The sequence below is a fragment of the Aphis gossypii genome, unplaced genomic scaffold, assembly GCF_020184175.1.
Source record: "Aphis gossypii isolate Hap1 unplaced genomic scaffold, ASM2018417v2 Contig00805, whole genome shotgun sequence".
Classification (NCBI taxonomy): Eukaryota; Metazoa; Arthropoda; class Insecta; order Hemiptera; family Aphididae; genus Aphis; species Aphis gossypii.
The window spans coordinates 8,297-24,109 of NW_026083291.1; the positions used below are offsets into that span (position 1 = coordinate 8,297).

The 15,813-nt window shown below is 31.8% G+C and overlaps 3 protein-coding genes across 3 annotated transcripts; 1 reads left to right on the forward strand and 2 right to left on the reverse strand.

Annotated features, from left to right (window-relative positions):
• The first annotated feature begins 4,890 nt into the window (after nt 1–4,890).
• LOC126555334 (uncharacterized) lies at nt 4,891–5,315 on the forward strand. The gene is made up of 2 exons (XM_050210269.1): nt 4,891–5,062; nt 5,147–5,315. The coding sequence occupies exons 1-2, from the start codon at nt 4,894–4,896 to the stop codon at nt 5,287–5,289; spliced, it is 312 nt and encodes a 103-aa protein (XP_050066226.1). The 5' UTR covers nt 4,891–4,893; the 3' UTR covers nt 5,290–5,315.
• A 3,371-nt stretch (nt 5,316–8,686) lies between these two features.
• On the reverse strand, nt 8,687–9,446 carry LOC126555333 (uncharacterized). The gene is made up of 3 exons (XM_050210268.1): nt 9,373–9,446; nt 9,209–9,313; nt 8,687–9,165 (listed from the first exon to the last, which is right to left on the reverse strand). The coding sequence occupies exons 2-3, from the start codon at nt 9,279–9,281 to the stop codon at nt 8,687–8,689; spliced, it is 552 nt and encodes a 183-aa protein (XP_050066225.1). The 5' UTR covers nt 9,282–9,313; nt 9,373–9,446.
• A 2,708-nt stretch (nt 9,447–12,154) lies between these two features.
• On the reverse strand, nt 12,155–15,599 carry LOC114124276 (zinc finger MYM-type protein 1-like). The gene is made up of 7 exons (XM_050210267.1): nt 15,584–15,599; nt 14,741–14,899; nt 14,276–14,443; nt 13,867–14,025; nt 13,531–13,770; nt 12,383–13,446; nt 12,155–12,163 (listed from the first exon to the last, which is right to left on the reverse strand). Exons 1-7 carry the CDS (start codon nt 15,597–15,599, stop codon nt 12,155–12,157), a joined length of 1,815 nt encoding a protein of 604 aa, XP_050066224.1.
• Nucleotides 15,600–15,813: the final 214 nt, after the last annotated feature.

Here is a 15,813-nt window from a genome sequence, read left to right on the forward strand (position 1 = left end):
AACAACTCGCATGAGGTAATTCAAAATTATATTATTATTCCTTAAACAAAAATATTAAATATTTTTTTATTTTTTAGTATTCCAATGAAACGACGCTCATTTCACCAATGTCGTCACCAACACCAATGTCACCACCACCACCACCGAGTTTCACCAAGCAATCGCCGAGCAGAGCAGTCGATGAAAACGACGGGCCGTTTTGGTACAACATGCGATCATTATCGAAAATGTATTCTGCACCAAAACGTAAACTATTTTAATTTCAGATATGTATTGTGTAAAATAAAAAGACATGTATATAAAAAAAGTATTTTCATTTATTAATATTAAGTTTTACAATATTTACAAGGTTCTTACTTCTCCGTTAAACGGATTGTAAGTTATAATTTGGTCGTGTAATATTAAACAATATGCTGAGGTGGAAGCTGGAAACGCTTCGTCTACTTCTATTTCAATCCTTAGGTCGACAGTTGACATTTTTACATTATCGTTCTGCTTGCTCATATCAACAACTATAATCGGACACAGATTTTTGAAATCTGATCGGTTCAGTAGAGGTGTCACTTCGTCATGGCCGTAGTAAGATTTTTGAAACTCTACATAGGCGCGGTATAATGTAGCCAACTTATTCCTGGTAAAGTCGCTTTGGAAATCTTCATAGGGAAACACTTCTGAGTTTAAATAGACCTTCAAGTTTTTAATTTTACAATGGTCAAAATGTGACATTGTTTTATTCGAGCTATTTTTCCTACCAGTTTGAAATCCGATTATGACATATCTAGGTTTTTCTAATTTGTTAGATGTCTTCACTTTCAGGAATGCGAAGTGTTTTGAGGTAAAAAAGGATATTCACACAACTCCCACGATCTAAACGCGCATGTCAACGGTTTCTGATTGTTTACTACTTTTAACAATCTTATTTTTTCTTTATCACTGACCTTGACTATGGGCATTCTCCATAATATTTTTGTTATGTTTATTTTCACGTCTTTTAGTTTAGGAGCGTCTGCGACAACTTCATTATTCTTATACTGCTTAATGGCATTTATATCCAGTGATGCTCTGTTTAATATAAGTTGTTGGTTACAATTTATTAAAATACGTTTGTAATCTTCACAAAAACCGAACAAATCTTTAAGATTAATACAACCATTAAAATTGCCGCTTTCAATAAAATCTTTATTAGCATTTTTAATATCGTTATCCCAGCCAGAGTTGTGATGTGATGTAATATTCGTTTTATTATACGAACAATATCCCTTTAATGTAGTCGTTATACCTGGATTAGCGAGTTTTTGAATTTGAATGCCGTTTATCATATTTCATTTCGGAGAAAAGAAACGCCAGCCCGTTGTTTATAAATCGGATGTCATCAGTAATATCTGCAGGTTTGATTATTGTTCCTTCGATGTAAAATAACTCTCACATGGTAAAGTATAAGATTCTGTGTTATGTAGTGCGATACGCACTTCATCGTTATTGGAGAGAGCTGACGTAGAATAAGGTAAAAAAGAATGATATTCAATTTGAGTTATTCTGCAATCGTCGGTGTATCCGCCCGTAACATCTAAATACATGTCGTCCATATTAAATAGCGTTTAACGAACGTAAAAAAGCTAAATTGGATGCTGTTAGACTGTGTACAACTTGTCTTCGTGTCGAATTTTTCTTCAGAGTTGTTGTCCGGTTGTGTTATTAACGCGACTAACGGACTTTACACGTGCAGTCCTATATATATTAAAAAATTGCAAACCCATATCACGAGTCTTGAATTAATAAACGTAGGTACCGATATCGGTTCACCTCGTAGATCGATCAACTCGTCGTTCTGATTTTTTAAAATTATACTAGCATGCGTTATAGATGTAGAATTAAGTGAGTTAAATACCAAATGCGGCGGTACCTCTATTATTTTATAACCTGGAGGTACAGTTGGGTAAAACTCGTGTATTGTATGGCACTGCTTCCCGTTGATGAAAGTTTGTTTTTGTAATATTAACCACCGTATCAGATTCATGTTTTACATTACCAGCATATTTTCGATTTTTGAATCCCAGCAACTGACCAATGTTATTAGGCATGGTAAAATCTATAGCTTTGTTACACCACATTGTACTTATTAGTGGATTATTATCAGCTTTCAATTCGAATATTATATCTGTATCATGTAATATGCGATGTATTGCTGACTCGATTTCATATAAATCGTAAGAACCAGTAGGTATTGTAAAAACGCTACTGATCGCATAACCTGTGTGCTCACTGTATGCGAATCCTATTTTATTACACTTGTCGTTTATATTTGGAATAGAGTTATTTGTTTGAAACCCCAGCAGACAAATCTTAGCATTTTTACTGACTTCTATCGGCGGGAAAAAGTCGCAAGACAATTCACTCGAGTTCCCGGTTAAGGTTATGGTGTACATGACAGAAATCTTAAGCACAAGTGTCCACAGTTTGTCGTATTATATTTTTGGTGTTTATCGTAATTATATTCTTATATTTTTGTATTTCTAACGGTGGCGTTAAATTTCCAAAACTATCGTAATATTTAACTTTTTACCGATTTTTTTATACGCTACCCAATGCGTACCTGTACCGTTTTCGATGTCTAAATTAACCACAGCAGACTCTTGATGCTTAGCTCTTTGAGGCAACTTGTCTCTGGAAAACACACCGATGAAATGAGGTATTTTCAACATGTCGGCGTATTTTATAATCTCATAGTCGTACAACGCTCTCTTGGGTAACGTGGGAATTAGTTTTTTGTCGTTTTTCTAGTTTTTTTTACCGATCCGCCTTTGTAAGGTGCTAGGTATAAACTTTTACCTTTAACAATTTTATAAGACTGCCCCTTGTGCGGTGTAAGATATAAACCTTTCCCTAAATGAATAGGTGTGTTTTTACAGGAATTTAATTCATTTACGACTTTAACTATATTACCGACACCGCCGGTAAGAGCGCCCAACGCCGATAAACCAGCGAAAATAGGTATTAAAGGTAGAACACCGCCCTTTTTCGGTATTGGTATAATTCTCGGAGTTTTCTTATTTTTAGATTTTTTTTGATTTTTTTTCGCAGCCGACAGACATGTTCTTACTAACTTGGTTATATTCTTTCCGTTAATTTTATTTTTGATTGATTTTTTTGCTGCCGAAATAATCTGTTTAAATCCGCAACTAGCGCCCAATTTGCGTTTCGCCTTCATAGCTGTAGTAATCAACCAGGACGCAGCTTTTTGCTTAATACCAGTGTTTTTAGATTTAAACACTTCCCAAGCTTGATTCTCTAATATTTCGTCAGCTCTTTGTCGATCGGTTAACAAATTGCTTTCTTCGTATGCGATATCGTGAGCTCTGGCCAACTCGTCTAGTCTGTTTATTCCCCGTTCACCGCGTGCTAATCTTTCTTTTAATTTAGTACCGGGACCAGCAAATCTGGAAAAAAAAACAAAAAAAAAAAAATGTAGTTTGGATTTAATAATAATAATATATTTTAGTGACTTACCTATAGCCAGGCAGATGTAATTCCACAGGTAGATGATTTATAACTGAGTTAATAAGACCAGAACCTTTATTGTTGTTTCACTTACGAACGCGAGACATCGTGTGACGCTTTCAAGTACATAGCATTGATATTTATAGTGAAAAAATGCGCTTCATCGAGCAACAGAAAAAACTACGAATTTATAACATTGATACTCCGGATACAATACAGTTTAGACATGGTGAGCTATTTCCAAACACTATACGCTCATTGGTGTTGGGGAGTTCCGGTTGTGGTAAAACAAATTTAATATATTTTCTACTTGTTGACGAGAACGGTTTACGTTTTTAAAACGTTTACATATACTCTAAAACGTTAGAAAAACCAAAATATAAATTATTAAAATAGGTTACGTCTCCTAAAAAATATCTCCTAAAATAAAATGGTTTGAAGAAAATTTAATATTTTTATGTTTTATTCGTTTTGAAAATAATTATTATAATATTACAGTTTTCGATGTTAATATTGATAATATTTTGTATTCTATTTTTACATTAATAATGAGAGGACGGGACGAGTGTCATTCAATAACAATACAGGCCAAACATATCGATAACGACGACGGTCGCTGATCATATATTAGAACAGCGAGCCTGGGAAAGGTTCAAATCGAAAGATTCTGGTTTAAAAGAAAAAGCTGTAGCTTGGGATGTGACTACCGCTATGAAGGCAAAACGTAAAGTTGGTGGTGGTTGTGATTGTGGGTTTAAAGCAGCGGTTAAAGCAACTAAAAACGTTTTAAAGAAAAATGTTGGTGAAAAAAATTTAATGAAATTAACAAAAAAGTATGTAGCCGTCGCACGAAAAACATTTAGATCTACAAAGACAAAAGTTCCGAGAATAGTAAACATTCCGAAAAAAGGCGGTGCATTACCACTTATTCCGATTTTCACCGGCTTATCAGCTCTAGGCGCTCTGACTGGTGGAGTTGCCAACATTGTTTAGGTGGCTAATGAATTTAAGAGGAACGTTCCATCACATTTGGGAAATGGTTCATACCTGACGCCATATAAAGGCAACTTGTACAAAATAGGTGATGGTCTATATATCACACCATATAAAAATGGTGGTGGGAGAGTAAAGACGAAAAAAAACTAATATCTACGTTACCCAAGAGAGTGCTGTACGATTTCGAACTTATAAAAATCGCTCGTTTGTTGAAAATATCACATTTCATCAAATATAGTTGGTCTTCCGGCATTAGATTTGGAATCATTCCTAGATTTTGAGAAGCAATTGAAAACTGACATTGAGTTGATAAAAAAAATAGTAAGATTTATTTCTGAGATTGTCCAGTTTAATATGTCATTTAATTTCTGTTAAATATTTATTTTTTAGAAATGTTTCATGGCGATTAACATCAAATCTTCTGTGAAATTATCTAACAATATGACAGTTGTGATCCCACAAATCATGTCAAAAAGTGTTCAAGTTATGTATAGTGCTTTTGGAAGGGAAACAAACGGAATAAAGAAGTTAAATTTCTCTGCAACAGAAACATATAAACACTTGCTAGGTATACGATCACCTCATTATAAACCAAATCTAAGATTGTAAGATTATTTTAAATTTTTAAAGTATAATATAATTTTTATTTTAGAAGCACTTACTTCAAAATTTTTGGATCTAAAACATAAAGAAATTGCTAGCCAATTGAGTCGCTGGTTTTCAGGTGCAAAGGATAGGGAAGGCGGGAAAAAAGAAAGATTGTATAAAAAAATTAAAATGAGTGAAACTGTATAATAATTGAATGTTCATTTTTTTTTCTTTTGTAAGGTACAAAACTAATATACATATATCTAATACATTAACGATTTGTAATATTTTGTTTATAATAAAAACAGTAATAATGAGTCAATAATTTCTTGTGTTGTTTATATTATATAAAGAGGTATAAGTAAATATAAATCAGTACCTACTACCATAAGTACTGGGCCATTTCTGATTACCAGTACAGAACGGTGTTATCATCCCAGAATACACCAGCACTGGGCCGACACTGACTGCCAGTAATGTGCCAGTGTTAGTCAGTAGTGGCGCAATGTTGCGCCCGTTGTCGATTTCCGATTGGGTATCTAGCTCAGAGTTATTCAAGAGTACCAAAACAACTTTTGCGTGATAACGCTAACCTTATCGTTTTATTTAAACAAGATGAAACTAATTTAAAACATGTTTACATGGAGCATTGCTCTGGTGATATGTCGTATACAGAATTTAAAGATTTCTGTACATCGTGTTGGCGTAAGGGGAGGTTCAACTTTATCGTAATAAACAAAGACTGTGAACGCGATAATGGGCGTTATCGTCACGGCTTCGACACGTTTGTTATTATATAAACTTACGTTTTTTAAAAAACATCTCGTTCACGATCATGGACGCCAGTGGTGAAGTACTCGAAGAATTGATAAAAGCAAAAGAAAATATTAAACGAAAATATACTGCATTAAAACAAGGAAAAGCCGATATTTAATCGATAGTAACAGAAACATTTAAACCGATTATCGATCCGTTAAACGAAATACAAAAATCTACTTTGGTTAAGACTATAGACAACATTGGAGATTTACATTTTTATCAAATAGATGAATTGTTAGATTCATACAGTATAGACAAGACGTATGGTCCTAAATTACAGCCTAATAAAACGGTACGTTTAGGTAAAAAAGAAATCAAACTTGTCGGAAATACGATAATTGTTGATGATACTACATACCCGTTAACACAGGGTCTCTGTAGTTTAATATTTTCAAAAGCCCCGAAATTATATTCCGAAAATGTTTAAAAAATATATAAATCTATATTAATTCAAACATCTGCTCATTTAACGTCAAACAGCAAACAAATTTAAAAAGGCGGTAATAAATACAGAGATATAATCACAACATTATTTCCATCTGGTAGTGGACTATCTATACAATTACAGAAACATACACTTCAATATTGGAACGATCGGAATGAATTGGTTTCCCGTTTAAAACTACTATTAGCATCAAAAGCTGCTGGCAATACAGGTGTTTTCAACGAAATACTATCAATTTTCGAAGAATTACGCGAAGCTGGTTACATAAAACGTATACCAAATGTCTAAGCGAGATATCGCATTTGAACTACACAAACCTGCTAGAAAAAATTACATAAGACGTATAGTTAATGTATACGAAACAATGATCTATGGCAAGCTGATCTGGTTGAAATGATACCATATTCGAAAAAAATTAAAGGTTACAAATATATTCTATGCGTCATAGACTGTTTTACGAAATTTGCATGGGCGATAGCATTAAAATCAAAAACTGCTAAAGAAGTTTCAAATGCAATGTCGAAAATACTACTCAAACGTTCACCAAAACTACTAGAGCTTGATAACGGAAAAGAATTTTATAATATAACATTCGATAAATTGATGAAAAAGTATAACATACACAAATATTCAACGAATAGAACCATGAAAGCATGTATTGTAGAACGCTTCAACCGTACATTAAAAGAAAAAATGTTTAGAGAGTTTACTGCACGAGGTTCATACAAATGGATTTCTATTTTACCTTCATTGATTAATGAGTATAATAATACAAAACATAGAACAATAAGGATGACTCCGACGCAAGCTGATTTAGATCCAACATCAGTTGAAATAAAAACACGCAAAATTATTAATAGAAAAAATAGTTGAAAAATTGGTGATTACGTTCGTATAAGTACATATAAAAGTGTATTTACAAAAGGTTATTTACCAAGTTGGTCGGCAGAAATATTCAAAATTATCAAAATTAATCAAACCATGCCTATTACATATCAATTACAAGATTATACAGGAAAACCAATTGCTGGCTATTTTTACTCTGAGGAAATATGTAAAACAAATTACCCAAACGAATATTTAATCGAAAAAATTATTCGTAGGAAGGGGACACAGATATTTGTAAAGTGGCTGGGGTTTGACAATACACATAATAGTTGGATAAATATAAGTGATACTAGAAAATAACTTTAGTTGAGTTTCTACCATGAACGGTGTTCGGTAGATCTCAGTCTGGTGAAATAAAAAAAATTAATTCAAATCTTGAACATTCGATTAAATCATATTCAGATAAATTAAATAAAATTTAATTGAAGAAAATCATACATATATTTAATTACAAGAAGAACAAACAGAAAAGTTGGAATTAACGTGTATAGATATAACAGAGCATATGATAAAAGCTGAAGTTACATTACAAACTATTCTAGAAGCTGTAAACGATTTGAAAAAAACATTACCTGCTATACATAGTCAATTCAATACTATTGAAACTTATTTTAAAGACAAGCCATAATGTCTTCAGGCATCATTGACATTCATTGCATTCTTGGAGCGAATAACAAATATATGATTAAAGAGATGTCTATTGTAGACACAGAAACATGGGCTACTCAACACTGGATTTTTAAAAATTCATAATCTAATCAAGATAATAAACGTCGAAAAACTAACAAGTGGCTACAAAATTTTCATCAGCTATCTATAGATTACGGTGATATTGAGTATGAAGAACTTGGAAGAATATTGAATTCGTTAAAGTTTGACTGTATTTACACCAAAGGCGAACAGAAAAAACAACTACTTATAGAGTATATACCACACGTTGCAGTCATCAACATTGAAGACTTGGGTTGTCTTCGACTGGATCAAATATGTGATGAAGAAAATTTACCTTGTTGTATCTTTCATGAGGACTTAAATCCTAAATATTGTACATTTTATAAAGTGTTTGCTTTAAGAAAATGGTTTGTAAATAATTCATAAAAATTGTAATCATGTTTTTTTATTTCAAATAAATAACACATTTTTTTATTTCAAAATTGAGTTTTATTTCTATACAATACTAACAATAATATTTACAAAGAAAATGGTTTAAAGTAAAATATACAAGTACAAAAATATGACATAGGAAAAATCTTTATTATGTATACAGAAATAATTTATAGAAAAAATATTCACAAAAATTAATCAAGTATAAAAAATTATACATACAGAAATAATCTTTACAAATATATACAAAAAAAAAACTAACTATCTAGTTCTGCTTCGAGTTCCTCCCTATAAAATTCAAAATTATTAATTAAAAAATAATTAAAATATATATTTATATTTATATACTCACTCTATAGAATAGTGACCATGTGCTAGGGTGTGTACTTTGTCTTCAATTATAACCCTTTTATTATCAAAACTGTTATAAGTTAATTTATTGGATTTGATGGTCTTTAATTTGTGCTTGAATGAACGGATAGAGACGTTTGACGTTGTTACTTCCAAACTGGTATCACCAAACAAACACCGTTTATGATCTTGAAAGGTCAGATGGTTTCTAACAACATGTCCACGGATTCCTTTTGCTTTGATTTTCTCCTTATCTTCTAAAATGTAAGCGTAGAACTTTGCACGGAGAGCACAAAACTCTCTCATAATACGTCTATCGGTTTCATCAGAAAATAGCCCAGGAATCTTCTTTCTCTCAGCAATGTAACATGGGTGGTCACGGGGTAGATTTGCAGTGTCCATTCGATTCAACAAGTTGGGATTGTTCAACAGATCATTGTAAAAATCATCAGTTTGAATATAGTATACCAATGAATCTAAAATAATAAATTAATAAAAGTACTAATAATAATAATTTACCTGTATCTGTATACATGAGCTCAATTTTATCATCATAATGTTTCTGCATTACGTTATAGTAATAGTCATACATTAAATACTTGGAAATTTCCAGCACTGCAAAACCTGATAAAAAATTTAAAATATTAATATAACAATAAAAATTTGAAATAAATGTAATTTACCTATATAAATAGGTTTACAAAAATCAATGATTTTGTTTTCTAATGCAACTGCATTTAGAGTTTCATTGTATGTAGTACAGTATTTGAATGTTGACTGATTTATCAGTTTTTGTAAGCGACGATCACTAGACACCAGTTCCATTTTTATTCTTTTCAGCATAAACTCCATGGTTTTCCCAAAAACCGCATTATTTAAAAGTTTGAAAAAGTCTTTCTCAAAGTCATTTGCTGCTTTTTTTCGCATCTCTGTGTTTAGTGCTATGTATGGAGCCAGCCATGGTGATTGATTAAACTGAACTACTCTATGAACCTATAATAAAAAATAATTATATTATAAATGTAAAATAAAAACATTTATACATTTACTTTTTCAGCTATTAGTCTAATATTATCATACTATTATCCATTGGCTATAGCTTGTTGGAGGTTTCGGTAATGAATAATATAGTTTTTTTTCGACTGAAGTGTTGCCATGAGTTTTTTAACTTTTGAACCAGCTGGGATACCGTTTTGTGGTAGAAAAGGTTAGTCGTTGTGTTTATCATGGAGTTCTTTTGGATAAGTAATGTCAACTTCATATATAACCCACTTAAAACCACCATAGGGCATGTGTTGTGACATTGCCCACCCAACCGTAGAGATTATTACCTAAAAAAATAAATTAATATTAAAAAATAATTAAAATATATGTATATGTATACTTACAATCTTGATAAATTAACCATGATTTGGACTTTGTTGGATCATAATCTGGGGTCTTTTCATTATTAGCTTTAGCATACCTCATACTTGCTTGTGTCAAACCGCCTCAAATTCCTATAAAAAATTTATATATTATAAATGTAAATTTTTATATATAATTATTATAATTACACTTTTCAATCATCAACAGCATATCATACTCTGTGAGTAACTCTAACTTGACTCTGGTATATTTTAACATACAATCAAAGGAGAATCCTGGTGCTGTATAGTAAAAAGATGGATCCAAACAGTATGTGGTTAAACATAGGTCTCTGAAGTTCCCAAACACGTCAGCCAACAATAAAACATCAATTTTCAGATATAGATCACTGTATTCACCCAAAGTGACTCCAAACAGTTTTTGCATGTTCATAATCTTCTTCTTGTATATTTGATTCTGTTAGTGTACTGTAGAAATCTGCTTTCTCTGGTAAATTGGTTTGCTCCAGCTTGTTCCAACCATCCGTATACTCATAAGGGTAAACACCTTTACGAGTAACGAGTGGCAAGTCTGCGGCATTAAAATGTTTAGCTGTTTCTCTAAACTTTTCGAACCCTGGTGTTAATAAATTTTCCGAGAGTGTTGATAAACTTGAAGCCATAAATCTTAATGTGTCGATGAACCGTATTGAAAAGTTGTTGGAAACGTGTTTTGAAAATGAGATGAATTTTTCTACACTGTTTGGTATTACAGAAATTCTTTTGACATCGAGACCGAGTTCAGTTACAATAAAATGTGCATCATAATTCGATAAATTGTGAAAAAAACATGGTACAAAATTTAGTGTTTGAAGCTTGAGGTTGCAGGTATTACACAACGTTTGTCGAAATTTACCTATAAGTGACAGTGATCAGCAACTTTATGGTTTCCCACAGAGAAACCGTTTTTACATAAATTACATGTCTTACATAAATTATGTGCTTGTTGTTGTTCTGTAGTAAAGGTTATTGGTATGCTGGTTTGTAGTAATTTTTCAATGTTTTCAGCTATTTCAACGATACTCTTCACAAAATGTTCACCCACATTCTGATTATCTTCATCGCCACGAAAAATTATAGGTGAAGTTGGAATATTAAATTGTTCAAGCAGTTCTGCGGGAACGTCGTTATTTGCTTTAACCATAAAACCATAACTCATGGCCTCGTGTTTTTGAATAGCTTTTGTATTGTTCCCACATTTTTCATCGGATTTTCTTCGTAGTGCTTCAAAATCAGCATATATAACTATCTGATGTCGTTGAGTTTTTTTCCATGCGGCGAATTCTAACATCCGGGAGCAGGCATTCGAGGTAAAATTGGTTTGTGTGTTCCGCATATTAACTTGTGTTCTTCAAATCGTATACGTTCATTTAATTCATATTTATTAATATTTAGAGGTTCGAACGATGTAAAGCATCGTTTACAAAATACAGCACGTCCATTATGTTGGGTTTTCTCTGATCGTACAAGTCGGGAAAAATTAGAGATGTAGGTAAAATGAGAATTTTCATCATCGGTTATTAGTAACAAGTCGAAATGATTTGTTTTTTTCTTCATCTACCACCTTCAGTGGGAACACTTCATATTTTGGAAATTTTTGTGGTGGTTGGAAATGTTTTTCTAGTCCGTAAACATTGACAGTTACATTAGGATTATTTTTTTCGAAAATGTTAACCTTATGTAGTTTTGTCGGGAACGTTAGACCGGAAAAATTATATTTTTCTTCGTGAGTTGTATATTTTTCTATACGTTGTTTATTTGAACCCGTAACGTGTTTTGCTAATATAGCCCACTTGAAGCACTGTTGGTCTGAGTTTTGCGGGTTGGTTACAGCTTTTTTTCTTTCAATGAAATCAGGTAACGGAATATAAGACGAACCACTCATAGGTGTATATTGATAAACACCTAATAATATTCCGTCAATACAATGTAGCGTATAACCACTTCCCGTGCTAGAATATTCGTCTTGCTCAGCCAGTGGCGTAACTAGCACTTTATGTTTGGGGTAGCGAACACTTTTATACATTTTTAATCTTTTCCCATAAGCAGAAATAAAGGGTTATGTGGGCTAATAAAAAAATCACATTATAATATATTTATAAATTGTATTTATCATAATATCACATTTCATTTTTAGTGACTAGTTCGAATTAAAAATATTGCATAGATTATTTATAGATTATTAGAACTCTTACAATACAAAAATTATTTAAAATTATTACTATTCTAAAACAATTTTTCGGTTTTTGTTTTTATTGAAGAGATTGATTATTTGTTCGTTGTTTACTTTTCTTTCTCTTTCTATGTATAATATAGCCATGTTAGAAAGACGTTCTTGACCGATGGTAGTTCTCGAGTAGTTTTTTAGTTTTTTTAAACAAGAAAATGACCTTTCACATGATACTCTGCTAGTGGGAATGGTTAAAAAAATTTGTAACAATTCAACTATAATTGGGAAACCATTTTGAATATCTTTGTTCTTCAAATATAATGTTCTATTTTCAATGTTATTTACTTTGCCATAGCCTTTAAACATTTTGTTAAATATTTTTAATTCAGCGGTTAAATCATCTTCATTTGGTCCATAGAATTCGCACACTTCTTGAATTGAAGATTGACTAGGACTTTCATTTGTCAGGGTTTCCATCAGTGAGTTTAAAATAGATAGATCATTTTCGTTAAATCTATCTTTGATTTCTTTCATGACAATATCCATAACTGGAAAATAAATGGAGATCCGGTAATAGGACTTTTCATCATGAAATTCTGGAAAAATATGACCACCTCCAAGTTTGTTATTGGAAATCTTTCTATTACGAGGAAGTTTTGGTGGTAGAAATCCATTATTTTTTACCAAATCTTGTGACGATTCCCAACATTTATTGAAACTTTCATCTGAACGTAAGTCTTGCAATGAGTCATAAGTTTTGATTGACATTTCTTTAACAAATGCATAGTTTATTGATGGTGACTGTAAATATTTAGAAAGTATGTTTGTTTGTTCAAGCACAGTTTTTAATAAAAACAAACAAAATATAAATTCAAAATTAAGTATGCAATTCAACAAATTGTTTGCTTCTGATCCATAATTCACATCATTATCAGAAATATTTTGTAGTGTTTGAACAATAACAGGCAAAGTATTAATAACTGATTTGATTGCTTCAATGCGACAGTTCCACCTTGTATCACTCAAAGACTTTATTTTAGTTTTTTGAGACTCATTTATTGAACTCGTTGATAATATTTTTTCAAAAACACTATTTCTCTTTGATGATGCACCCATAAATGAATATAAAGTTTGTAGAGTTACAAATGTATTTCTTACAAATGATGATTGTTTCGAAAGGTCTACAAGGCATAGATTTAAAATATGTGCATAACAATGCACATAAATAGCAAATTTATTTTCCGATCGGATTTTAGATTGGACACCTTTATATGAACCGCGCATAGATGCGGCACCATCATAACACTGTCCTCTGATGTTTTGAATACTTAAATTATTTGTTTGTAAAAACTGTTTTATAAGATTTACTAACGTTTCACCATCAGTTTTATCGGTGCGATAAAAGCCCAAGAAAACTTCATGGGTAATATATAGCTTTTGAAACATATCGATACATATGGCCACTTGCTCATGCTTAGCCAAGTCCTGTGTCATTAACCAAAGTACTAAAAAATTTAGAATCTTTGATATCTCTAATTGATTGTAAAACATATTTCCCCATGTACTCTATAAACATATTTAAGTATGAAGGATTTACATACCTAAACTTTTTTCTTTTTCAATAAAGTATTGTTTAATAATAGGATTATCTTTAGCTCTTAATTCCATAAGTTCCAAAAAATTTCCTTTATTTAAAGAGTTACCATCTTCCCGATGACCCCTAACGGCGATACCTTGTCGACAACAGTACAATAAGCTATCTAACAGGCAATTAAAATATAATCTATTATTTTCAACTTCTATGCTATATTGTTTGTTTACTTGGGCGGTCACATCACCAACAATTACAGTTGATTTCAGTCCAGCTATTTTTCTGTAGATTCTTTGTAAATATTTTTGGGGTAACAAAATGATACTCTTGCGACCTCATAAAAATTTTGGGGGTCGCAAACGCTACCCCTCGCTACCCCATAGTTACGCCACTGTGCTCAGCCATTAATTTTATAATACCTTCTTCAACAATTTCCCGTACACCAGTTTCGGAAAAAATTGGTCTAGCTGAGGTCTTAAATGAACGGTTCTCTGTTGAATTATCTACATTCGGAATATTGTATGTAGCTTCTAGCTTTAAATTAAACTTGATTGGATGTTTAAACGCTTGTGATTTTAGTAACTCGACTAATTCAGATTTAATCGAATTAAAAAATTCAATATAGTTTTGAATGTTTTCGATATTTTTTGCGTAATACCCTACGACTTTTCTATTTGCAGAAGACGAAATTTCGATAAAGCCGGGAGACTGTACAAGAAGTAAACGTGCTTTTTTAGCTTTGATAGCAGACGTAGTGTTTGCGGAAGAAGCACGTTTCCCGTTATCGGTTGTAGTGTAAGAATCTTTAAAAAATAAAAATCCTAATTAATATCTAAAAATGTGTTGTCGAAAATGTCGCAAGTTATAAAATATATTTAACTAACCTGTATTAGCGTCTAACATTTGATATGCATCCATTGCAATTATACAAATATCGTCATCAGATAACATGCTTGAACCACCAGCTGGTATATCTGGAACAGTTATTTGCGGTGCTATCTGTATATCTTCATCTTGATGATGTGAAGACACGTTAATGATACCTTGAAAAAATTATTATAAATTAATATCATGAATGATGAAAAATAATATTATATAAATACATACCATGAAGATTTTTTTGGTGTCTATTAAGATGTGACTTGTATTTAAATGTCGTAGGGAAAATAGTGCATGGGAATCGAATTCCGAGATGAGTTTCTTTATGAGTCGACAAATTACGATTCGCGTTAAAAACCGATGGACACTTATCGCATTTAAACATGTTTAAATAAAGTGTTTAAACACTTGGAAAAATTGTTAATACTGTTGTGTAACGACTGTGAAAACGCGGAGATAATACGTACGAAATGGTTGTCTAGAACAGACTGAACGTACATCGACGGGTAACGGAGCAAGTGTCTTAGCATTTGCGATGATGAAGACAAATTAAGCCAGGTTAGGTAAAATATTTATTGGGAATTAGGTATATCACTATAGATTTTAACTATTTTGGGTATCATTGTATTGAACAGAGCATCGATAAAATTCCTGAAACTGACCTGCACGTGTCGAGAATAGACCGGTTGGGACAGGGCATTTTCGATAACAATAGAATACTTATACAAGTAGTGTTTTTCGATCAAATAGTCTAGTAAAACCCAATGACGTATTATTTAATTTGTAACACATTTTATATATGATTTATATTACTCAGCTAAAAATAAAAAAACTATAAAGGTACTTACGTGTCATGAAATCCATATTTAAAAAAAAAAATGTAAAGAAAATGTATGTAGAAATGTGATGTTGCTTGTTGATCGATAAAAATACAACTAATTTCGAAAACTCTGGTTTTCGAAATCTTAGGATACATTGGACCTAAAAACTGAATTTAGGGTTTATTTTCCCATACATTGATCTGTCTATAGATTTAAAGGAAAGACATTTTAGAAAGAAGGGATTTCTTTTAGTGAGT